General features: G+C 35.1%; 1 protein-coding gene across 2 annotated transcripts in view; it reads right to left on the bottom strand.

The window, feature by feature from the left end:
- Nucleotides 1-3,072: 3,072 nt before the first annotated feature.
- The window catches only part of olfm1a (olfactomedin 1a), a 45,357-nt gene continuing 21,084 nt past the window's right edge, over nt 3,073-27,345 (bottom strand). For both annotated transcript variants that reach the window (XM_007243871.4, XM_007243870.4), the window contains exons 5-6: nt 11,638-11,744; nt 3,073-4,922 (exon numbers count right to left, since the gene is read on the bottom strand). In XM_007243871.4, the coding sequence (XP_007243933.3) occupies nt 4,254-4,922; nt 11,638-11,744 (776 nt within the window). In that variant the 3' untranslated portion in view covers nt 3,073-4,253. The remainder of the gene's footprint in view (nt 4,923-11,637; nt 11,745-27,345) is intronic.

Raw genomic sequence — 27,345 nt, forward strand, 5'->3', positions numbered from 1 at the left:
AGGGTGAAATGGTGGGCTATTTGTAGAATGGTCTTAAATACTTCAGATTAAAACAGCAAATCACAATATCATATTTAATACAGAGCAAACAATGAGGTTGGAAACTATTATGGATGCAAAGCTTTCATTTTAAAAATGCACTGAAGTGAGTGCTTTCCAGAATAAAAGCATGTCCACTGTTCTGTTTTTATACTACAGAAGTAAAAAAAAACATAAAAAAAACATCCAGAAAGCAGTCCAGTTAAAATAATAATAAAAAAAAACTGTAAACCTGTTTATCTGGTTTGTTTTCGATTCAGTCCCAATACATCAGCTCACAGATGCCTTGTGCTGATCAACATCACCCTTTGGAGTGATGACGGGAAAGAACGGCATCTATCCACCCAGAGGGAGCAAGGCCAATTGTGCTCTCTCAGGGCTCCAGCAGCTGATAGGAAGCTACATGAACGAATCGGCGATCTCCTGATCTGGTTTGTCTCCTTATTAGATTTTTGCCACATGAATTTATATTTAGTAATCAAACCTCTTTGCCCACCTCCTGAAGAGATTTGATTGACCACATTTGATGCATCACATACAGTATGTTTTAAAAGTGTCTATGATGATGTGTTTACATTTTCACATTTTTCAGTGGCTTCACCGTATCAAGATATAACCCAGATACTAAGACACATGAATTGACCGGGAGTAAAAAAGGTAAAAGACATTACAAAACTGCTGAAACTGCTAAAAACCTGCTGCCAACTTTAAAAGCCCAAGAAGAAGAGAAAATCCCATTCAGATCTGAGCTTTTTACCATCTACAAAGAGAGCCGAACATTTTCAAAGAGGGCCGCTGTGTCTCTCAGTGTGGCTCAAATTGGATGCTCACTTTGGTGTAGTACAGGTAGACCAGACAATTCAATTTTTCTTAGCCTTGGGAGAACAGCTCAAAGCTAATGAGCCACTTTGTCTTGCGTGGCACCGCCCAGGTCTCTCCTGCGCCGTCCTGATCAGCTGTTTCCCCGCACTCAAACAGATGAGGTCATCACATTCCAGCCCCGTTGCCACGGACAACCAATCGGAGGCTGGTAATGACATCCACCCTGGGACGGGTTTCATTTTTCCATCGGACTATCCGTTCTGATCCCTGCGTCCCCTGGGCTTTGGGGGGCTGATAAGGTTCCCTTTGAAGTCAGGTTATCTTGAGCAAGGTTTTCCATTCTCAGAAAAGACAGAAGATTATTATTATTTTTTTCCTCCAAAGCCTATTTTGATTGGATTTACATCCGCCTGCTGTAGGAACATGTCTTTCAGATAATAGTGCTGGATTACTGATGCATTAGAGATGCACTGAAAAGACAATTTCTGGCTGAAATCCAAACTGAATCAAATGAAACATTTAGAAGAAAACATTAAAATATTTTCATTTTCTTTTGATTGCTAAATATTTTGGGTTGCCAAATATTCAGTCTTTTGCTAATGAGCATGCATTTCTGTAATATCTGGGCTTCACCTTAACAGGCAATGTGTAAAATAAAGATACTTATTTTAATTTAAATTAGGTAATTAGAGATGCACTAAAAAAAAAAAAATTGGTCGAAACCCAAATCAGAAAAAATATAACATTTGGCTGAAGCCCAAATAGCGAACATAGTTAGAGAATTAAGACTTTATATTACCAGTCAAAGACAGAATTAGGGCCACTTTCACAATAACAAATGGTTAAAAACATAACAGCAATATTAGGTTTATAGACTATACAGTAAGATTATGATTTCTTTGTTTTTTGACAAACTAATACTACAAATAAACATAAATCAAAACTTTTTTTTCCATACCCTGAATAACATGGTCCAGAACCAAACCTCTGATTATGTAGCTGATTTTTATTAAATGTACAATTCCTCATGTCTATAGTACAGTCTTTGCTAGCTAAAAGCAGCTAAAAATAATGTTTTTGGTTCCACATAGTTCAGTCTGTCATTAAATCAGTAAACTAACTTGCATATGGAATTTGGAAACTGTGAAATGCAGTGTGCAACAATAAGGCCAATTTTTTAATTGTCTGTGACATCTTTAAGAAATTTGGCATGAGGATTTAGGTCATTTTAAGATAAATTATGGTCTTTAAAGGTATTTAAAATGTAAACAGATGTAATAAACTTACAAACTTATTGAAATTTTACTTTTGACAAATATTCATTGCTTCCTGTTGTCCATACTGTGCATTTCTGTCATTTTTGGGCTCCACCATGACAGGCAACCTAAAGTTACATAAAGACCTGGTTTTACTGATATGAATCACATTGCAGGTGATATATGAATCAATCAACCAAAGTATAATTTGCTATCTCTTTCAAATAATAGTGCTGGATTACTTGTCCTCTGAAACCAGATGCAGATTTTAATTTCATTTTGCCAGTTTTTTCACCATTGAATAAATAATTACAATTAATGTATTTTTGTCTTATTTTTCAAAGAAAACTACAAAAATACAATTTAAAGAATATGAACACTTAGATTTTCTAAACTCCCAGCAGATATACTAACAAAGCACAATTACCTCAAATACCTTTAACTACCTCTAAATTAAACATTTAGCTAGCTGTTTAGCTACCTCAGCAAGGCTAAGGTAAATTTTATCATGAATTTTAGTTTATTAGTGCTTTTCCTGTTATAAATGTACCTCAGAAGTGCTATTTTCATCATAACTGTTCCTCAGTAGTGCTACTTAAGTAACTTGTAAGTGAAATTTACACAGACAAAGGAAGCCAGTCTTTTGGTAAACAAACAGATGCTAAAGCTAAGGCTAAGTTAACTAGTTAGCTAAGCTAACATTCCTTTCTTAGCTCTGTACACCTTGTATATTTCAGCTGGAAAGCCGACAGTTTGTGTAAAAGTAAGGTTAATATCTGTGAGTACAGTGTAAAAATGAACTTAAACCTTTATCAGCTCGTATTTCGGTATAAATTATTTTAATTTAACCATTTTCTGTAGAATATTTTTGGCTACTAAGCATTCAGATCATCCCTATTGTGCATACTGTGCATTTCTGTCATTTCTGGGCTTCACCATGACAGGCGACATTAAATTAAAATAAAGACTTGGTTTTATTGATATGAATCACATTGCAGGTACAACATATATGCAAGCGCAACAGTTTTGGATGCCACCATCAATCTCTTCTAAACTACGAAGACAACTGACTTGTGAAGTCAATTTTTGAAATACAACCAAAGTATACATTGCTATCTCATAAATACATTTTTGTTTAATACATTCTATTGTAATATATATATATATATATATATATATATATTATTATATATATATAATTTTTTGCTGACATAGAGATATGGGTTTTGATAGATTCTTTTATGATTTATTCTTTTTTTTTGTGTGTTACAATCCAAGCTACCAACTTCAAATTGTATTTAAAAACACAAAACAAATGTAAAAATATATGCATGATTAAAATGTGAAGCTGATAAATAAATTAAAATTTCAAAATAGACACAAATGAAACATTGCAAAAAAAATTAAGAGTTTAAAAATGTAGCAAAAAATGTAACCCGTTGCTAATCTAACGTAATCTCTCGTTTCACATACGTCATGTGTCATATTACTGCGAAATACGTACATACATCCATGTGGATCTCTTAGTGCTAAAAAATGTCCATGCAAAAAAATCGAGAAAATCCAAAAACGCTACATACAATCACAATGACATTATTATTCTTTTTGTTTTTCTTTTTTGTTTGTTTGTTTCACTTAAACAGAGTGCCTTCAACAGTCAGTGCCTTCATTTCTTTAGTTGGTGTTGTTTTTTTTTTAATTGATTGCTCTTGATACAAATGATATGATTGTGTAAATGAAACAGTAATGTCTTCATTTCTAATAAAACATAATTCTCTCTTTCTTTCTTTTTTTTTTGGCCAGCAGAATTTTTTTTCAGTCATATTCATATTCATATTCATAGACAAAGCTGTACAAGTACTCTGTGATACAAAATTGAGGAACACAATCAATCATCTAAAGAAAGAATGAACTCAGTGTCCAAATATAAAAAAAAAAGGCGAAAACCAAAAAACGAAAGGCATAACTGTTTGGCAGCTGTTAATAATGTTGCCTTACTATTACTTTGAATATATTTTTGACGTCTTCTTTTATTGAACAATCACTGGTATTACTCTACTCTTCAGTACTCTATCGGATCTACTCCTTTACACCTCATCTCGTGGATGGAGAAGGTCGCTGCGTGGAGATCTACGGCTACTCAGAGCGGATGAGGTGGTACAGCGTGACGTTGTACAGCACCTGGTGCCCATTGTTCCAAGCATACAGCGCTCTGTCCTTGGGGTTGTAGTCCAGCATAGAGATGTGGGAGTACTTGTTCTGGAAGGGGATGTCGATGTACTCGTAGGTGGAGGAGTTGGTGTGGAAGGCGTAGTAGACCTTGGTTCCTCCGGAGTATCCGTTAGTAACGTACAGAGTCCCGCAGATCATGAAGGCCTCGCCGGCGCTCCGTTTTGGGTGGTTGGTGGTCCAGCTCTTGATGACCTGCAGCGTGGCTGGGTTCAGCTTGCTGATGACAATGTTCCCTGCGTTCTGATTGGTGGCGTAGACCGCCCAGAGACCACCCTCGTCCACCATCAGGTCAATGTCAGAATGGCCGCCCCACGAGTAGTGGTAGCGGTTGTTGAAGCCAGCATAATCCAGCTGGCTGGTCTTGCTGATGGTGGAGGTCTTGAAGTCAAACTTGATGATGGTGTGACTCTGGAACTTGTTGAAGTAAATGGAGCCGTTGTAGACCACCTGGCCGGTGCCGGACCACGGGTGAGGCAGGCGATGGGAGGTGAAGTTGTCCGAGTTCATGAAGTCCGTCATGGACTGGTACTCGCGGACGAAGCGGTTGTTGTGGTAGCCGTCCATGTAGTAGACCTAGGAGGTGGAGAAGAAGATAGTGGTAGTGTAGATTAGTGTAAAATGCATGAAATCACAGATCACATTATGGAAATAAACCAATGAGAATTATTAGATCATTTTATTATATAACCTACACTACCTGTCAAAACAAAACTCCACTTCCCAGCATGCTCTCACATTGTACTTTCCTGACTCCACTGTTCCCGCTCTCCGAGCTTCTGATTGTTCCCACCTGAACTCCTATGTATATATACCCCTCTGTTTGCTCTCCTCATTTCCAAGTATTGAATCTAGTTTAATAGCTCTTCTTCAACATGTTTCTTTTGTACTTTTTTATCCTTTTTTGTATTGCTGCTGTATTATCATATTTGCCTTGCCCAGTTTTGCCCTGTATTTTTTAATCCTCTTTTGACTTCCCCTTTTGCTGTGTTGTATTTCCCATATATGACCCTGACTTACTTCACTACTCTCTCTGATATGTTGTTTTTTTCTCACTGCTCTATTCTGATTGACCTTGCCTGTCCCTCATTACTCTTGTAAGCTTGTGTAAAGTATCTGTGTGTGTCTGTCTTGTGTCTGGTCAGTGTGACACTAACATTAAAACACTGTATAACAATCCATATATAGACAGTAAGGTTACGTTCATATTACAAGCCTAAGTAATCTATTGAGATTTTTCGACAGAATTCGATACAAAATATGATATTAATCTGACCATTCATGTTCACGTTGCATGTCCAAAAATATTGGATGTATACAAATACATATCCAATCATAGGGTCACATTTAAAAAAATATCAGATTTAACATGTTCACACAGCCCTGAAAAAATCTGATTTGATTCAAATTAGGTTAAAAAAAAAAAGATTTAAGTCACTTCAGTCTGGCAATGTGAACATAGCCCAATCAGCAAAACAGTCAGTTTAAATAAAATCAATCTATTTAGCTTATGGAAAATATAAATGAGAATTTTGGCCAGGACTGTTTTTTAAATGAGGCACAATACATGGCAGCCAATCAGAACATATACAAAAGACATTTACATAGACTACGTTCATACAACAGGTAAAAAAGTCCAAAATAATTTTTTTTTCTCACAAAATCCCATGTTTAGGTTGTACATACTGTTTTTATTAACGTGACCTATTCTGAATTAATCTGAACAGTTCAAGCTCCTAAACTGAAGCCCTTGCTCAAAAGTGAAATGCTGTACTGGACATTAATACCATATATTTAAGTGTCCCAAATCACAATTGAAAATATTAGATTTAGTGTATTTTGTTATTCACATAGCCACACATATGAGACAGCTGTGTCATATATGAAGTAAAACATGACCTGATATATGAATCTAGCTTATATATCAGTCTAAAACAGAGTTTGTAAGAAAATATGTTTATATTTTGTTTCCGATGCATATTTAATATATAGTAGCTTATATAGCTTAGATGATTCCACAAATTCCCATGAGGCTCTAAATTTGTTTTGCTGGACTGTGCATCTTATATACAACATATTCTGTTTTTGCTTTGAATTTGCATAAGTTACTTTTGCTGGTTCAAAAAACAGCATAGGCCTATGCTGGTTTTGCTGGTTGCCAGATATGCTGTTTTTCTGTTTGACAGTGTGGGATGTTTTTACATTAGAACATTTTAATTGAGCAACTAAATGAGCAAAACAAAATCAGCCTCTGTAGCATCAAAGTGTAGGATGCAGTTCAGAGCAGGGACAGTTCATTTGTAGGATCTGTTTTTTTTAATAAAATATTACTTTCTAGGAGTAGTCCAAAATTTCAGGTTTGTGCATTATATTAAAGCAACAGGGTGAAAGTTTGGGGAGTTTAGAGACCTCTCTGGTAAGAATGTGTAATTACACTGATTATTTATTATGGAAGAGTACTTTTAATGCAGGTTAATGTAAATACAGTACAATAATAAATTAAATTCTGTGGTTTTGAGTACATTGTTTTGTTTATCTTTTTCATGTATGAAATAGTTTCCAACAAACCTAACAGACCACTCTGTTCTGTTTTAGAATTAATATATTAAACATCACGGGAATAGTTGTGCCAGTACACTGATCCCATTAATAATAATATTTTGGCCCCTTCCAAATCAGGAATACTATCATGAATACTCCATCCAAAGAAAACTGACTACAACTGGCCCCATCCCTCCTCTAAAGAAAAAAAGGGGGGAAATCTGATATATTTTTTTGTCTTTCCATTTTAAACATTTTCATTTCCACCCCTCATAAAAATATATGAAAATATTTAAAAAAAATCATTTTTCTGATTTTTCAATTTTCGCATTTTAATTACATCTACTTTTGTTACAAGATGAAAACATAGAACAATAAAAAATCTAAAATTAATATATATTTTTTTACAGGAATTTAGATTGTAAGAGGCAGAAATGAAAATGTAAAAAAATTGGAAAAAACTAAAGAATACCTATTTTTACTTTACCATGCCAAAAGGGCAAAATGAAAGAATAAAGAATATATATTAGAATATATAATTTCTAATTTAATCCAATTTTCTCCACTATTTATTTCACCCAATGATTAAGACTCCTCCAGGGCAGCTCCCAAGCTCCGATACATCAGCTAACAGATGCTTGTGCTGAAAAACATCGCTTTAAAAGTGATGCACCATGTACTCTACCAACAGAGAGAAAGCATGGTCAATTGCATTCTCTCAGACTCTGGCTGCTGAGGGCGAAGCAGCATAATCAGCGATCTTCAAGATTGTATTTAAAGCACCTTATTCTATTGAAAATTTCAGCCCTAAAGGCGTGAAAATGTAACTGATAAGTGTTGTACTGACTGTGAAAGACTATACATATATACATTTTGTGATTGAATTACCCAAGACTCATGTTAATGCCAGGTGTAAACAGGTCCTATCTAACTAATCCTACGAGGCATTTTAATTAGGCCTTGATTGAGACGAACCTGGCTAATGCTAATCCCTTTTTTCTTCTACAGGTTTAGGGCTTCTTAAGTATATTAAAGTTTTTCAAAGGGTAATCTCAAGGGCAATGCCCTGGCCCTTCTTCATCAATCATTCAGGATGGGCACAGATCTAAAGGGTGAATATCTCTGTCTCTGTCTTTTCTCTTTTTCTCTCATAGGAGCTTAAAAACCTAGCGGCTCACCTCCAGCTATTCTCTTTGAAGCAGTGCATTAATATATGACAGGCCCATGGATTACTTGCCAATCCCCATCCTGACATCTAACAAAGAATGATGTGCAGACGCTGTTCAACAAATTGCAAAAAGGCTGGAGAGCTTGTACAAAGAGAATGAACACTAAAACAGCCAGACAAACGTAGCGGTGGCGAGAGCTGTGCTTCATTATTTACCATTAAATTCAAAAGATACAGCGACAAAGTCTGTAAACTAGCAGAACGTCGCACTGCATTTAAAATACTGACATGTTTATTAACTTGTATCATTTAAACGAATAAAAACTGTGCATTGGCACGACCAGTGTTAACTTAGAGCCCAGCTAGTAAGCACTCACACCTGTATAAATTGTGAGGTGTTATCTACTGAGTGAGGCTAAACAATACCCAGCATGTTCATGGCAAGGCAATATGAATGATCTAAATGCATTAGTGCAGTGGTAATGATCACGACATGAAGCATCTGGGTAGAATTGTATTATTATGTTATAAAAAAAATAAATAAAATCTTATTCCCCAAGTCCATAGTAAGGCTGTGTATTAGCAAGAACTTGGCGATACAATACCATTTATCATGATACAGAGGTTACAATTCAGTATATTCAGTATATTGTGATATTGTAAGTAAGGACACATCTTGCAATTGATTCAATCCATTTTTATAAACCAAAAACTGATCAATGAGAAATAAAAAAGAAAGGCTCAACTGGAAAAAAACAAGAATTAAACAAGAAGATAACAAGGAATAAAGGACTAGGGCTAGGTCTAAGGCTATGAAAACTAAGAAACGCAGAGAGACAAACGACAGGAGTTGGTCCAAAGACCGACAAGGACAAAGTGCCACAAGAGGTGTCAGGTGCGGGTGCAGGGAGGACGCGGAGGCGGACGCAAATGCAAACAAAATGGGATTTATTAACGAAAAACAAATACAAAATACACAGGGAACTACCGAAAACAGGACTGAGGAAACTGGGGAAAACATGGAGCACTGACAGACGATAAACGTACAAGGATCGACACCGGGGATATGGAACACGGACCTTAAATAGAGGTGCACACACACAGGAAACAGGAAACACCTGGGACGAAGGGGCGGAGCTACAAATGAACACAGGTGAGTGGAAAAACACTGGGAATGAAACACAGACCTGAGAATAACACAGACATGAGAAGCAGACAGACAAAAGACCTGACAAGCGGACTATATATACAAACAGGAAACACACACTAAACATGAACACCTGGGGTAAAGGTGAAGCTACAAATGGGACACACGTGATGGAAAATTTGAGGGCAAGAAACACAAAGGAGCACGGGTCACGTGGGAATAACACACAAAGACATGAGACCAGACAAGAGACAGGGCCAGGATGTGACAAATATATTAATATATTCGCTATCTAGTGGGCGTGGTTTAAACACTGTAGAATGAAAATAAATCTGACACCAATCTTCACTTTTTGAAACTAAAAATAAAAAAAATCAATAATGTGCTTTTGAAAATTGATGCAGTATTGTAAAACAAAATATCATGATGCTTCAATATATCAATAGTTTATTACACTCCGAATATATGGACAAACAAGCTACATTCACATCTCATTGTGATTATACTGTGATTATTGGCCCTCAAATCATGACAAATTGACGTTTAAAATTTATTTTGAATTCTTCTGACTATTTCTCATATTCATAAGGCTAGCTAAAAATCATATTAACCCAGCTAACTCATTTTTATTTCCTGTCATGGACAATATGAGAATTATTAAGAATAATTAAAAATAGCATTAATTACTAAACATGCAGCAGCAAGTGTCTTCAGTCCCTTCAAAATGAAACAGTATAAAGGTTGTGATGTCACTGATATAAAAGTTTACGTTTCTTAAAGTAAAGGCAGAGTTATCCCAAGATGACAGAGAAGAAACTGTATTAAATTAATAAAAAGTTCTATAAAGTGAAAGTCAACAGTCCTCTATGTTTAAAATAAAGCGTTCATTCAAAGTAAATTTCAAACTATGTATTGTTGCACAGTATTTGTATTTAATTTACTCAAAAGGCGCAATATATTGATATTGACTCCTTAATCAATCAATAAATCAATCAACCTTTATTTTCACTTGGCCCTCACAGCAGCAGACATTAATGGCTTTTACAACATAAAGGGATTAAAATGGAATTAACCAATGAATGGATTTTTAGGCTCAGATTGGATTTAGCTTAGATTGAATATTAACTTAAAGGATCAGACAATAGTAGCACTAGATTCAAAAGAAAAAGCATGTGTAAAATAGCAGAAAGCCCTGACAGGTGTTTATTGACTTGTATCTTAGAAACCAGAATAAAATCCCTCCTATTTTGTATGTTCACATTACATGCCTTATTAATCAATTCAGATTTTTTGCTTAGCTTAGATCTTGACTCAAATAGTCAGACAAACGTAATTGTGGAGCGATTATACAGCTCTGCAAAAAATAAGAGACCACTTAAAAATGATGAGTTTCTTTGATTTGACCAAATTGAAAACCTCTGGAATATAATAAAGAGGAAGATGGGTGATCACAAGCCATCAAACCAAACTGAACTGCTTGAATTTTTGCACCAGGAGTGGTGTAAAGTTATCAAAAAACAGTGTATAAGACTGGTGGAGGAGAACATGCCAAGATGCATGAAAACTGTGATTAAAAACCAGGGTTATTCCACCAAATACTGATTTCTGAACTTTAAAAATATATATTTGTTTTCTTTGCATTATGTGAGGTCTGGAAGCTCTGCATCTTTTTTGTTATTTCAGCCATTTCTCATATTCTGAAGTTTATAGAATAACAAAGCAATTTTCATTTTACTCAAACATTTACCTATAAATAGCAAAATCAGAGAAACTGATACAGCCAGATTAATATAGCTGGGTATTAACCTTTGATTTAAAAAGATACTGTAAAAATCTGTCAGCTAACAAAAAGCCAACATTTTTTAAATTAAAATATAATAAATATTTTTGCTCAGATCATCAAATAAAACAATATATGGACAAACAGGCTACATTCACATCTCATTGGGGTCATAAGAATACTTTGATTTTTGCCCCCTTAAAACATGATGTAGCTGTTTATTAACCATCAAACAAAAAATCTAATAATAAAAAAGATCTGTGAAATAGCAGAAAGTCATGCTGCATTTAAAAAAACTGACACGTGTTTATTGACTCATAATTTAAAACGACTCTGCCGCCAAGCTGATGATATCTATCAAGATTTATATCTGGCATTTGCATCTGAATGCGCATTGCTAATTTAATATGCTACAGATTTGGACAGTTTCCAAGCACAAATACACTGTGGGGACAAACAAGAGTGCTGATATGGCACAGAAAAGTGTATTTAGCACCCTAAACTATGCAGCGTCATGACAAAAGTCAAGGGCACGGCACTCAAAGCCAGCAACATTCACCTTCCACTTCACGCCTTTGTAAAAGCTTTTGTTTCTTTGTTTGAACTAAATAAAAGGAAGCATTATAACAGAAAGGGTTTTCATTAATGAACTTACCCTCGAATCGCCGTCAGGAGCGAGGGGATCAGTCATCCATGATCCGTATCTCGATCCGGATGTCTTTGTAGTGACGGGCTCACTTATACCTGTCAGTTTCCCACAGGCTGCAAAGGATAAAGAAAAAATTAGTGAAGAACTGTAATGACTTTTTAAGAAGTTGGGGTTTTTAAACAGGTGCTTGTGTAGCTCATGTAGGTTTAAGCTCTATGTAAGAATGTTGTAATAATTTGTTTGTAAGTTTAGAAGTTAATTTATATATGAGCAAACACATCCAATCCCCCAACCATAGCATTTTATTTAATACAAGGAATAAACTAATAACCTTATCTAACCTTAACTAAGAACCGTAAAAACATTATTTGGAGTTTTTTAAGATAAAGAAAGCAAAATGTACATTGGAAGAAATGTATCACAAATTGATCATTTAAAAGATAAAAAGGCTCTTCACACTCTAATAATTAAAAAAAAAAATGAAAGTTTAATTGATAGATCTCAAACTAGTTTCAAACAAAAAATTCAAACCAAAAGTTTGGAGGATTTTTATGGAGCCATTTATCATAAAACCATGAAACAATAAATCAGATCAAGTCATACATTTTCAAAATTTTAATACAATGTACTAATGCACTATCAAAAAAGCAAGCTGAACTTCTTGAATTTTTGCACCAGGAATGCAAAAAGCAGTGTGAAAGACTGGTGGAGGAGAACATGCCAAGATGCATGAAAACTGTGATTAAAAACCAGGGTTATTCCACTAAATATTGATTTCTAAACTCTTAAAACTTTATGAATATGAACGTGTTTTCTTTGCATTATTTGAGGTATTTTTTTGTTATTTCAACCATTTCTCATTTTTGCACATAAATGCTGCAAATGACAATATTTATTTTAGGAATTAGGGAGATATGTTGTCTGTAGTTTATAGAATAAAACAACAATGTTTATTTTACTCAAACATAAACCTATAAAAAGCAAAATCAGAGAAAATGATTCAGAAACTAAAGTGGTCTCTCAATAATAAAAAAAGCCTGGTTTTTACTGTCCAAAACTAAAAAACATAAATGGAAAAACAAGGTTTTTGTCAACCAGCGGCAATATGGCTGCCACAAGGTTCTCCAGTCACATGGCTTACAAAATATATTGACTTGTTCATTAGTGCCGCGTGTCTTAAACTGATCCTTAGGGACCCACAGATGGTTCAAATGTGTTTGCTTGTTTCCTATTGATTGTGAATTAGGTTGGAACAAACATCTGGAGCCTCTGAAGGTCCCTGAGGACCAGTATAAAAACCTAAAGGAAGCTTTCTTAATAAGATTATAGACTTTCTATAGACATAAAAAATCCATCCAATACCATTCGTATAAAATCAGACCCAACATAATAAATATGCAAATATGGCATCAGTCAATTATTTTCAGTTATGTTTCGACACATAAACTTGCATATCAGTCGATACCTGATACAAACCAATACCATTGTTGAATGAATAATTCATATACTTTACATGTGGTAAAGACTTAAGGTATTGTGGTTTACTCAACCTTTTAACTTTGTAAAACTAATTTTAAAAAAGTATCACATACTACACTGAGGGACAAACTGGAGAATATATGGACAGACTAGTACATATGCACTAGACAGGTGCTACTGGGTCTTAACTGTACTGATTTTCTGTAATAAGTGGATTTTAGCTGTTTTTCTGAGCTGGATTACTTGCTGATAATTGATGACAGATGAAAGCCACACTGTTTGGATTTGAAGTCTTACTCTTTTATCATCAGTGTATCATATCTGTATGTTGTTCTAAACCTGCATTATGAAGCTTAGAATAGAAGGTTAACTATGATGCTGTTTTTTTTTTTAAGCTGGATTACCCACTGATAATTGAGGACAGATAGAGGACATTTGCTTATTCAATAGGGTAAGTCATGTAACTAGTTTGCTTTGATATATGTTTCACGTCTGTGGTTTATCCAGAACCTGTGCTATGGAGCCTGGAATAATGGAATGTAGATGCCCACAGTGAAAGTCAGTTTACTCAGCAGCCATCTTTACAATGGCAGTTATATCCAGCCTTTCATCTCTTTAAATGGGTAGACAACAAAACACTCTGTAAACAGAAGATCAGATTAACAACTGCACAACAACATATTTTGCATCACAGATAAAAGCACTGACAAAAGCTGATGATTAGTTTATTGTTTAACCTTTAACCTCTTGGACCTGGCGTCCACATGTCCACACGTCCACAACACTAAAATTTGCTCTACGAAGGCCTGGTGTCCTCTTATGAGGCCATTATACTGTCAAGAAGATTTTAACACGTTACAGTTTTGAATTTTGTTCAGAAATTTAAATGAACAGTAAATCAAGTAAATGTTTATGCTTTTAACTTGGTCAAGTCTTTGTGTCGAAGCAGCACTTTAAAGAAGCCATATTGCTCAAAGGGGCATAATTGTTGTTTCTACATTTGTTTTGCACTCTGCTGCACTTGCTGCTTACTAATTGCGACTTCTTTGTGTTCTATCAAAATATAAAACTAAAGTCCTTTTACACAAATCAGGTGCCAACTAGCCCACATGGCAGAGAGAAATATAAAATGCATGCCATGCAAGATTGATATGACTGATTGATTTGGCTTGATATGGCTACTGCGCCTGCACAGATCTCCTCATCATGGTGGTGCTTTCCCCACAAGCATGATGACCCTCCTTTACTTATAGCATAAAAATGATAGCGTAAAAGCTGACTGGATGTTTTTGATGGAGGGCGGGGCTTTATTCTTGAACAGACAGATGCTGGGTTGAGAGTTACAAGAACTTCCAGTCATATTTCAACCAGCAGTTGATCTAGTTATTAATAATATCTCTGCCACAGTGCAGGCTTTGGGTTCAGTGAATGGACTGGACCCATGGTACAGCCTAATTATCAGATACCTAACTCAACTAATTTAGTTAAAATACACAGCAAATTTCTGGAGTTCAAAAATCTGGAGTTAAACAAAAATGTGTGGAAGTGTTAAACTGTGTGAGTTTATTCTCCAACTTAAACTACAAGTTAAGTAGAACTCTTTGGTGGCGTAGAGTTTATTTCTAATGGGCGTGTCCCCCAATCCTAGCATACCATCAGTGTGAAGTCTTGCCCACCAGGGTTACATTCCATGGGGTATTTCATGATGTTTTATATAATGGTTGTTTGCCTTGCTGACTTGTTGTTGGCTATAAGAGCAAGTTACCATCTTCTGCATTGTTAAGTGTGACAATGTGCTGTCAATGCACTGAGAACTGCAATGCAGGATTAAAGTTGCCATGCAATACAATTTTTTGCATTATTTGTTAACACTGTGAAGAAGTTTATGGTAAAATTAACTCTAGCAGCTGAGAGCTGTTTTTTACTCTAGATAGGATAAATATTTGAACTCCCACAACAGTTCAGATTTAACTCCTGAACAGAGGTAAAAGGCCAAAAACTTCCAGAAAAGAGTTACTTGAACTCATAGAGTCATAGAGTGTATTCGATGGTCACGTATATATACACATAAAATGAGTTGATATTAACTCTCAGGCAGTTTATTCCAAAAAACAGAATTTGCTGTGTAGGGACAGATATCTGATCCTACTATCTGATCAGTGCATCCCTAATACTCAACGAAAATAATGGGTGTTTGGGGAAACATAGAACCTTTTGGGTTATCTTCTAGGGGTGTCACGATTTAGATTTTTCATCGAAATCGATCAAAATTATGCCATGATGGCAAATGGCGCAGCATGCTGTAGCTCAAAGATCAGCCCTTTCTCCAGAGAATGTGGACATTCTCATCGTCTTAAAGAAAAACTTAACAGTTGTTTTGTCTAGCCTCAAATATGTTAATAGTTTTGGTACCTTAAGGAGCATCTTTCTCTCAGATAAAGTTAATAATACATCTTTGTCATTCTCAGGGACCGAAAAAGTCTTAAAGTCTTATTTTTCATGTTTAACTGTTATAGTAGGATAGAGTTCAGTTTGTTAAGGCTCTAATTGTTCTATTATTTTTTACATGACTGTTCCAGTATTTTTTTTTTCATTATTTATTTTGTAATGTGTACACTGCTGCTACCAAAAAGCCACTAGATGGCATTACATATATATATATATATCTTAATTAAATTATTTAAATTTGACCATTAGTGCCTCTAGTGTTGTGTTACAGAACACTTGTATCACTTTGCATCATGCATTATATCAAGCCCACCTCTTTAAATAAGATATTGTAAATTTGATGAATCGAACCAATGACTGACCATAGACTAATCTAAAACTGGCATAGGCCTCTCTGCTGTAAAAAAAGGGAAAAAGAAAATCGAGAATCAAATTGAATCGAATCGTGACCCTAAAATCGGACATAAAATCGAATCGAGGATTTAGAGAATCGTGACACCCCTATTATCTTCCTATTCCTTTAAACCTGAGAGCAGAGCAGCATCTGGTGCATGAAACCCTCATTAACTGTAAGCAGAGCTTCTATCAGACTGCAGTGTGAGGGGAAGGAGGAGCTTGGGCAGAAGTTTCAGGACATCAGCAGAGGGCTCATACTTTCTGTTTTGACACAGTGCTAGACAAAAGCAGTCAGGCGCGACTTGTGTGGACGTTAGCAGTGTTGTCAGTGTGTGGAAAATGGAATATGGATGGCTTTTCTCTCTTTCTCTCTAGCGCATGCACACACACACACACACAACACACACACACACACACACACAGATAAGTGAACACCCTTGGGCTAGTGTCAGGATCCGACTTTTTATCTCACTAGTTCATTCATATCTATGACTCATGGTTTCATCCATCTTTCCACAGCTGAAAATAAACTCTACTTGACATTGTTTCCCCCTCTCTCTCTCTTTCTCTCTCTTTCTCTCGTTCCCTCTCTCCTGACACTGGAGCACTGGCTACTGCATTCTTTTACCAATAAAAATATATTTTTAGCTCATCTACTGTTTCCCCTGAAATATTTTGTACCCAACACAGAAACCGAACCTCGTTGAGTTGTTTAAATAAAGCACGATGGCCATTAATTCGGATCAATATATTGCTTTATATTTCACTGGCTTGGCTGTATTTTCTCCATTGTACTGTTGTTTCAAGTTTGTGATCATTGGTAAACTGTGGGAATCTATCTGAGTAATAACCTGATACAGTGCTGTAATGTGGAGTGCGATATATTCAGCTGTGAGGCTTATTGTAGAACATTACTTTGTTTTACAGTACTGTCAGCTAGGGGTAGGCGATATGGCTCTAAAATAATATCATGATATTTCATGGTATTTTCACGATAACGATACTTTTCGCGATATGACAAAAAAACACTGAATTCGAAAAATGTATTATTGCATTGTATTATTGCATGCAATATGATATGGCTAACTGAGATATTAAAAAAATAATAATTTTATCAGATTTTTTATCAGTAATGCACTCCAGTAGATATATATATATATATATATCTAGTCTCTAGTAGATATATAATGGGAGATGATGACAGTGTGAATTTTTCTTTTGCTAAAAATGGCAAAAAAGTAGTCTATTGATGGTGGGTGATATGTCACGATATTTCATGGTATAATATCGTTCCCTGAAATATCACGATATTTCAGGGTATAATATCGTTCCCGATATTCAAAATCTTTGGCAATATTATCGCGTACGATACGATATGGCACACCCCTACTGTCAGCAGCACCATAGTATAGTTACTGTCACTGTTTCCTCAAACCAATGTTTTTTACCATTTGTGTGCAAGTGATACATTGAATATATGCTGAATATATTGAATATACAGCTCTGAAAAAAATAAATAAGCGACCACTTAAGAAAAATGATGAGTTTCTTTGATTTTACCAATTTGAAAACCTCTGGAATATAATCAAGAGGAAGATGGATGATCACAAGCATTAAAATGACCATTCAAATAAACTGCTTGAATTTTTGCACCAGGAGTGCGGGCATAAAGTTATCCGAAAGCAGTGTGTACAACTGGTGGAGGAGAACATGCATAAGACATGATGCATGAAAACTGTTATCGAAAACCAGGGTTATTCCACCAAAAATATTGATTTCTGAACTCTTAAACCTTATAATAAATATGAACTAGTTTGTCTGAAATCTCTGCATCTTTTTTGTTAGTTCAGACATTTCTCATTTTCTGCAAATAAATGCTCTAAATGACAATATTTTTTATTTCAAACTTAAAAGAAATGTTGTCTGTAGTTTATAGAATAAAACAACAATATTCATTTTACTCAAAATATCTACAAATAGCAAAATCAGAGAAACTGATTCAGAAACTGAAGTGGTCTCTTATTTTTTTTCCAGAGCTGTATATACATAAACATTGTATGCAAAAACAGATTTTGAAAAAAATCCATTTAGAAATCTTCTACAAATCTACAAGAACTTTTTTGTATAGCCTTTCAAAAAATGTAGTACTTAGACACAGTTATTAGTCATTAGTTTCCCTTTAATTTAAGGCTGCAGATCCAAAAGTTTTTTATAAAAATGTCTATGTTACCACCTGGCTCTCTCCTTTTTCTCTCCTCTCCTGATCTACTGGTGTTGTTAGCCACACTTGGATTATTATATACATTCTATTTAATCCCTAAATCCAAATGGGATTTATTCTGTATCTTAAAGTTTTTTCCAAGTTAATTACTGCAGACCTATCTGGCCTTGCACTGATGGGAATTTGGACTTTTTTACATTTTGTTTTCTGTTGAATTTTTCTTGTGTTATTTGAAAAAAAAAAACAATGTCAGATTTAAAAATGTCATATTAATAAATATAATAAATAATATTTTATTTGATGTCAGGTATGAATAAATATTATCAACTTTTATGAAGGAAAAGTCATTTTAATCATACAGAAGAAGTCAGATAATCTCTTTTTAGAATGGCATAACATTTTTGTTTCTATTGTGTTCAAATAAAATATATATTTTTAAATAGTTTCCATTTCAGTGTTAAAGAGGGCTTTTGTTCACACTATAATACTAATATGGTAATTTGTTTACATATAATAGTTGGTGTAACCATAAAATATAGTACAGAATGACAAAAAAAGACAAGGCGTGAGCCAGGGCGTGACTATGGCTTGACTTCTACACGCCAGCAAGCAGCAATCTGCTAATATTGACCTGTGTAATTCCATAATCTCTGTGGGATTGGACAAGCTGTGATTTATTCCTCCCCGCTCTCCATTCTGGGCTTACCGCTGCAAACATAACCCACTTTCCAACAATCCTCCGTGGAAATTAATATTCAATAAATAACCGTTAGATTAATCGTCTCGGCACAGATGGGTAATCACTGGAAGCGTTCGGATGTGCAAATGTTAGCTAATGGGACTAGTAGTGAACAACAGGGAATCGTCATCATTTCAGCTTTTTCTGCTTCAGCATTGTGAGAAGGTCCTGCAGAATAGAGGCCACTAAAGCTACAGAAATCTGAGGACATGGCCCTCGGTCGGTGAGCCTGTTGATGCAATTATGCTGCAACATACTGCAAGCAAGCAGCATTGGGGTCGTGTCCTTTTCTTGCGGGAATAATACCGGGCAGTAGGATAAATTCACTGGTTTAAAGTAATCCTGTATAGGTCAGATTAGCACATTTTGTGTAGATGAAGCTTGTGGCATGTCTGCAGGAGTAAATATTATAGATCAGCACTACTGTACTGTACAGTGATTTTAAAGTTTTTACAATAATCAAATAATACTATATAAATTGTGCTATATCAAATATTTTATTCGTCTACTTGAAAACAGGAATTTGATATGAATACACAAGCATTTATATAGATTACTATACATATACTATAAATACTATAGATATACAGGTGCTGGTCAACGAATTAGAATAATTTGAAATAGTGCAATCATGAAATTCTTTGAATGCATTTTTTGTGCAGAAAGCAAATCAGGTGTTCACCGCACCTGTCCTACTCGTTAGACTAATCACAGAACTCGTTACCTGGAAAAAAATTTGCTCAGCTGAGCTTTCCAAAAGGCCCATTTAGGCCATTTAACTGTGACACTGTTGTTTTATTGAATTAGAATAATGGAGAAACCGTTTCATTGAATTAGAATAATTTTTATTATAATTACAATCATCACTTTCTCAGTATTTTGTGGCTGCCCCCTTGGCTTGTATGACTGCCTGAAGTCTCCGCGGCATCGATTTGACCAGCTTGTCACAAGTTTCCGCACTCACAGCTTCCCAGGCAGTGGCGATGTTCTGCTTCAGTTGGTCCAGTGTAGTAGGCTTTCTGTCGCGAATTTTCCGCTTGACGATGGCCCAAAGGTTTTCAATGACATTGAGGTCAGGCGAGTTGGCCGGCCATGCCAAAACTTCAAGCTGTTTTTTAGTGAACCAATCTTTGGTCGACTTTGCCGCATGAGCCGGTGCAAGATCCTGTTGAAATATGAAGTCTTCTTCGCCGAACTGTTCCTCAACAGTCGGAATCAGGAACGTTTCCAGAACATCTTGATATACGGCAGCATTGACAGTCTTCTTGAGGAAGCAGAGTTTCCCTACACCTCGAGCGGACATGCATCCCCAGACCATAACGCTCTGGGGAAACTTGACGGATCTTTTCACGCACTCGTGGTTGTAGGTTTCGCCACCAGGACGCCAGACACGAGGACCTTGGTCACCGAAGGAGATGCAGAAGCGTGATTCGTCACTGAAGACCACTTTCTGCCAGTCTTCAGCAGTCCACTCGCCGTGTTCTTTGGCCCACTTCAGCCGTTTCTCCATTTGTTTCTTGTTCAGCATCGGTTTTACTGCTGGAACGCGAGATTTGAAGCCGAGTTCGCGCAGACGACGGTAAGTGGTTGATCTGGAGACGTCAGCGCCGGTCTGCTTTTTCCACAAGTCGGTGAGCTCGGAAGTGGACTTGAACCGGTTGCTGACTGCGATCTTTCTCAGCTGCTTGTTGTCGCGAGCAGAAGTTTTTCGGACGCCGGAACAGTTGATGCGCTTGCTGCAGTTTTTCTTGAGAGCTTTGCAGACGGAAGACGAGCTGCTCAGCAATTTTAGTTTGGGTCAAGCCTTGTTGGCAAAGGGCTTGAATTTGAGCCACTATTCCGGTTGAGAGGTTATTCTAATTCGTTGACCAGCACTATATATATATATATATATATATATATATATATATATATATATATATATATATATATATATATATATATATACACAAAAGCACAAGCACTCTACTATGCAGTTATTCAAACTTTTGTGATTTTTTGTTTAAATTTTTGTGGATTTTCGCAGCACACCATTAGGAACCTCTACAACTCCATGCTGAGACATCTGGCATGTTGCAGGGTTACACATGCATAGCACACTACTTCTCTATGTGTTGTTTAAAAAAAGAACATTAAATCAGTCTAAATTTTATAGAATGTATTGTTACTTCATATAGTTAATTTGTTATTAAATATTTATATTATATTTAATATTAATATTAAAGATACAGCACATAGCACTTCATCATTTCTTTACACTAAAATCACTATAGTTTTTTTTTTATGTTACTACACATCTATTGGAATAGTATATATTCACTAATAATATTAAATTACAATATTCTGTGGGCTGTTAAGCACTTACTATTGCATGTAAAATTGTGTTTATGTTTATGTGTACCTGTCAAAGGGATGACCTTTATGTATTAAAGCCATCCCGCTGGCTTTGGTTTAAAACCTTCAAAAGGTTGAGGCAGTGGTTAACCTTGCGTAGTGAATTGTGAGCAGTTCATAAAGGCAGGAGATTACTGTACCAAGAAGAATAATCTTTCAGCCCTCAAATCCTGCCTCTATTTTTAGATGATTGTCTTTACCCGTGTACGTAGTTTTTGGCCCAGAAGGAGACATAAGCCTGTAGCTCACTTTAGTGCTAACGGTTGACAGCCAAATCCCAGCATGGTTCCTCCTCTAAACTAATGTAAACTAGGCCAAAATTACACCCTGTGCAGGAAATAAATCTGTTGTTCCAGATAAGACAAAAACAACCCAATGTATCACTAAGTACCTTCTTACTCTACCTTACAATAAGGGTGTGTAGGATAGAGGATTCTGTATTTAAAGCCTCTGGAGACACACACACACACACACAAATATATATATATATATATATATATATATATATATATATTTGTGTGTGTGTGTGTATTTGCTATAATATTACATTTGGGTATTAAATAATGTGCTGAGCTAAGTTTAAATATAAAACCCATAGCAGAAATGTGTTAAAATGCTTTTTAACAATCACAAAAATGCACTTATCAGACTTTTCTGAGAACAGTGTGGGTGTGATATTAATGTGCATGACTGATAGGCCTTTATCACTGAAAAATAATAATTAATTTGTGTTACAATGACACTGAATTCAGCCTTGAGACGGTGAGAGAAGGTGTGTTTCTAGCTTAGCTCTCAGAGTTTAGCCTTAGTTTTGGCTTTCTTAGTTTAGTTTTAGCTCTCCAGGTTTAGTTTTAACTCTCACAGTTTTGCTTTAGCTCTCCAGGTTTAGTTTTAACACACACTCACAGTTTTGCCTTAGCTTTCCTGGTTTAAACTCTCACAGTTTTGCCTTAGCTTTCCTGGTTTAGTTTTAACTCTCACAGTTTTGCCTTAGCTCTCCAGGTTTAGTTTTAACTCTCACAGTTTTGCTTTAGCTCTCCAGGTTTAGCTTTATCTCTCCCAGTTTTGCTTTAGCTTTCCTGGTTTAGCTTAGGCTCTCTGGGTTTGATCTTATTTTTAGGTCTTCAGATTTAGCTTTAACTCTCTAGGTTTAGCTTTAGCTTTCAATGTTTAGCTTTAGCGCTCTAGGTTTAGCTTTAGCTGTCTACTTTTAGTTTAACCTCTACAGTTTCAGCTGGTGAACTCCAGGTGTAGTTTTAACTCCACAGTTTATGATGTAGAACTCCAGGTTTAGTTTTAGCTTTACACATTTAATTTAAGCTCTTTAGACTCAGTTGTATCTTCAGGTTTAGCTTTAACTCTCTAGGTTTAGCTTTAGCAGTTCAGGTATAGCTCTAGCTCTTTGCCTCTTTTTATATATATATATATATATATATATATATATATATATATATATATATATATATATATATATATATATATATATATATATATAGATAGATAGATAGATAGATAGATAGATAGATAGATAGATTCTTTGTGCTGAGCAAAGTTTAAATATAAAACCCATAGCAGAAATCACAAAAATGCACTTATCAGACTTCTCTGAGAACAGTGTGGGTGTGATCCTAATGTGCATGACTGATAGGCCTTTATCACTTAAAAATTATAATTAATTTGTGTTACAATGACACTGAATTCAGCCTTGAGATGGTGAGAGAAGGTGTGTTTCTAGCTTAGCTCTCAGAGTTTAGTCTTAGCTTTGGCTTTCTTGGTTTAGCTTTAGTCCTCCAGGTTTAGCTTTAACTCTCCCAGTTTAGCTTTAGCTTTCCAAGTTTATATTTAACTCTCCCAGTTTTGCTTTAGCTCTCCAGGTTTGGTTTTAGCTCTTCACTTTTACTTTAAGCTCTCTAGGTTTAGCTTTAGCTCTCTAGGTTTAGCTTTAGCTCTCTAGGGTTAGCTTTAGCTCTCTGGGTTTGATCTTTTTTTAGCTCTTCAGATTTAGCTTTAGCTCTCTAGGTTTAGCTTTAGCTCTCTATGTTTAGTTTTAGCTCTCTGGGTTTGATCTTATTTTTAGCTCTTCAGATTTAGCTTTAGCTCTCTATGTTTAGCTTTAGCTCCTCACTTTTACTCTAAGCTCTCTAGGTTTAGCTTTAGCTCTCTATGTTTAGCTTTAGCTCCTCACTTTTACTCTAAGCTCTCTATGTTTAGCTTTAGCTCCTCACTTTTACTCTAAGCTCTCTATGTTTAGCTTTAGCTCCTCACTTTTACTCTAAGCTCTCTATGTTTAGCTTTAGCTCTCTATGTTTAGTTTTAGCTCTCTGGGTTTGATCTTATTTTTAGCTCTTCAGATTTTGCTTTAGCTCTCTAGGTTTAGCTTTAGCTCCTCACTTTTACTCTAAGCTCTCTAGGTTTAGCTTTAGCTCTCTATGTTTAGTTTTAGCTCTCTGGGTTTGATCTTATTTTTAGCTCTTCAGATTTAGCTTTAGCTCTTCACATTTACTTTAAGCTCTCTAGCTTTAGCTTTAGCTCTCTAGCTTTAGCTTTAGCGCTCCATTTTTATTTTAAGCTCTCTATGTTTAGCTTTAGCTCTCTTGGTTTAGCTGTAGCTCTACATTTTTAGTTAAAACTCTACAGTTTCAGCTGGTGAACTCCAGGTGTAGTTTTCTCTCCACAGTTTATGATGTAGAACTCCAGGTTTAGTTTTAGCTTTACACATTTAATTTAAGCTCTTCAGACTCAGTTGCATCTTCAGGTTTAGCTTTAGCTCTCTAGGTTTAGCTTTAGCTCTTCAGGTTTAGCTTTAGCTGTCCAGGTTTCACTCTACCACTTTTAGGTTTGCCAGTTCTACACCAAGAGCCATGCAATAATGGTCAAATAAAGCAGATATTTACATATATACAGTATATATATATATAACATAATTGGAAGCAAAAAAACAGATTTAAGTTGACAGGGGCTTCAGATATTGTAGTAATAAATAGAGAGATTCTTTTACAACCATACCAATCAAGCATAACCAACTTCCTGTTTCTACAAGCATTTCTCGTAGTTCTTTAATGGTCTTGACCATTGTAGAACAGGAGGGTGAAAGGAAGATAATAATGTATGCAGAGAAACAGATTACAGGACTACAGTGTGTTTTTATAGAACTACAAAGTGTCCTTTTTTGCTCATTAGAGCTAAAACAATGGTCATAATGTTACGCTCGGTCGGGTGTATGATCTGTTCACTCTTTTAAAAGCTTCTGGGAGTGGTTCTCCTACAGCGTCGCTCTGAAACGGCCATTTATTTTTAAAGGCTGCAGGCAGTATTGGCTGTCTTTGAGACTTCAGTTTATGCTTTATGGATTTTCTGTGGAAAAATTTCTGTGAAAACTTCATATTAGAATTTCTGTATTCATAAGACAGCCTGTGTTAAATCTGAACAAAGAGCGTGTCAGCATCTTAGAGCACCGACTCTGACACCAAAGATAATCTGATTTATCTCTGTCTAACCCCCCGCATTAATGTCATGTCTCCAGAAGACCTTGATTTATTCATTATGGTGGAGCAAGGCGTGTCACTCTGGAGCTATCAATTCTGGCCGGGTGTCAAAATCAGCGCCGCCGCTCATAAAATTGAGGATGACAACAGCATTCATGCATCAGCAAAGAATTTTTTTTGTGTGTGTGAAATTCAAACCTCTGTGCACTCCAATCTCTCTTGCAAATGTATGTATACCTCTGCACTGTGCCATAATATTATATGGAGTTTGTATTTGTATATATATTTGTATTATTCATGTTATCCATTTTCTTTCAGTTTATTAAAAAGTAGCATTTTTATAGTGCCATGTTACAGTTTACAGTGTACACAGTTAAAGAAACATCTTTTATGGCATATTGCTGTTTCCTACCAGTTGTAAATGCTATTGATTTATGATTACCCTTATTTTCCTTGTTGATTTATTAATATGTAATATGTTTTTTTTTTATAATATTACTTCATAAAAGTTGTGTTTGTTATTTATTCATGGTTACTTATGTTTTGCAGTATATATATACTCTTATAGTACAATATATAGTTCCACATATATAATGTATGTGCTTCTTATTCATGATCACTGCTGTATTCTGAGTTTATATTCTAAAGTAAACACATTTAACAGTGCAGAGTAATTACAGAGTTACATAGTACAAGTTGCGTTTAGCATTTTTTCATGATAACCTTTGTTTTCTATGTTAATAATACAATGGTAATGCAGCACAATGTTACTGTATATAACATAAATCAGATTCTTATTTATGACCACTGTTGTATCCTGTGTATATCTTTTAAAAATGAACCTTTTTTATAGAACAAAGTTATTATAATACTATAAATAAACCTATTGCATTTTATTTATGATAACTCTTATTTTCTTTGAGGTTTTGTTCAAAGTAAGCTACATTTATAGTACCAAATTAAACCACAGTTAGTTCTGACCCTGCATTGTGGTTGGCTGAGAGGCGTTCTGTGAGTGCCGCTATCAGCCGGTAATGCACTTTAACCAAAGCTCTTCATGTTTTACTCACATACAGGTAACCTAGCAATGATGCAGCGCTTACAAACCAAACATTTTAACTAGCGGAGTTTTTATAACCAAACAGATCATATTTTCTTGTCATCTTAACTTAAAATCTATTAATAAAAAGTGATAATGGAACTTTTGTATAATCACAATAATACACTTGAGTTTAGTGCTACCTCCATTGTACAACCGCAGCACAGCAGTGCCAATATAACACGTGGCATCATGAAGCTTGAGTGTATTATTGCTTGAGTATTATATACAAGTTGTGTCTGCTATTTTGCTTTTTCTCATTAATCTTGTTGTGTTATTTTGTTATGTTTTGCATACACGTCAATTACTAAAGCTTAAACAATTTTAGATTGTTAGAAACTAACCCCTTTAACAGCACTGACTTATTAAACACAATTTGCATTCAGTAATTATTGCTATTTGTATTCTCTTGATTTGTTGGAGGTGATACCTTTTGTGGTACTGAGTTGAAAAATTCCTGCTGCTGGATAAATAAAGGATTATCTTATTTTATCGAGTTTATGTATTCAGGATAATGCTAACACTCTGTACTGATTTATTAAAAAGTAACACCTATTTTAGAACCACTTTATTAAATACAAGTTATTTGTTATTTGTTCTAAAATACTCTTGTATTCTATCTTTAGTAAGATCTTTAATAGTATGTTTCTGAATAAAACACATCTACATTTACTCCTTATTCAATATAACTTGTTTCCCATGTTGATTTTTTGAAAAGTAACACCTTTTGTAGTATCATGTTATTGGATATTAATAAATACACAGTTACTTTGATTTTGCATTGATTTGTTAAAACTGTAACATCTTTAATTGTTCCATGTTATTTTTCATTGTATTTTTCATGATCACCCTTGTCTTGTATACAGCTCTGGAAAAAAATAAGAGACCACTTAAAAATGATAGAATATAATCAAGAGGAAGATGGATGATCAAAATCCATCAAACCAAACTGAACTGCTTAAATTTCTGCACCAGGAGTGTAAAGCATAAAGTTATCTAAAATCAGTGTGTAAGACTGGTGGAGGAGAACATGCCAAGATGCATCAAAACTCTAATTAAAAACCAGGGTTATTTCATCAAATATTGATTTCTGATCTCTCTGAATCTATGCAATTTTTTTGCCATTTCTCATTTTCTGCAAATAAATGCTCTAAATGAAAATATTTATATTTGGAATTTGGGAGAAATTTTGTCAGAAGTTTATAGAATAAAAGAACAATGTTTATTTTACTCAAATATATACCTATAAATAGCAAAATCAGACAAATTGATTCTGAAACTGAAGTGGTCTCTTCATTTTTCTAAAGCTGCATTTGTTAAAAAGTAAAGAAAAAACACATTTCATAGTATTTCAATGTAAGTGCATACAAGCTAGCTCTGTTTGCTATGATCACTCTTGTTTTCTTTGTACATTTGTTACAAAGTAACACATTTCATTGTCATTGTGTAGATT

The sequence above is a fragment of the Astyanax mexicanus genome, chromosome 22 (assembly GCF_023375975.1).
Source record: "Astyanax mexicanus isolate ESR-SI-001 chromosome 22, AstMex3_surface, whole genome shotgun sequence".
Taxonomy (NCBI): domain Eukaryota; kingdom Metazoa; phylum Chordata; class Actinopteri; order Characiformes; family Acestrorhamphidae; genus Astyanax; species Astyanax mexicanus.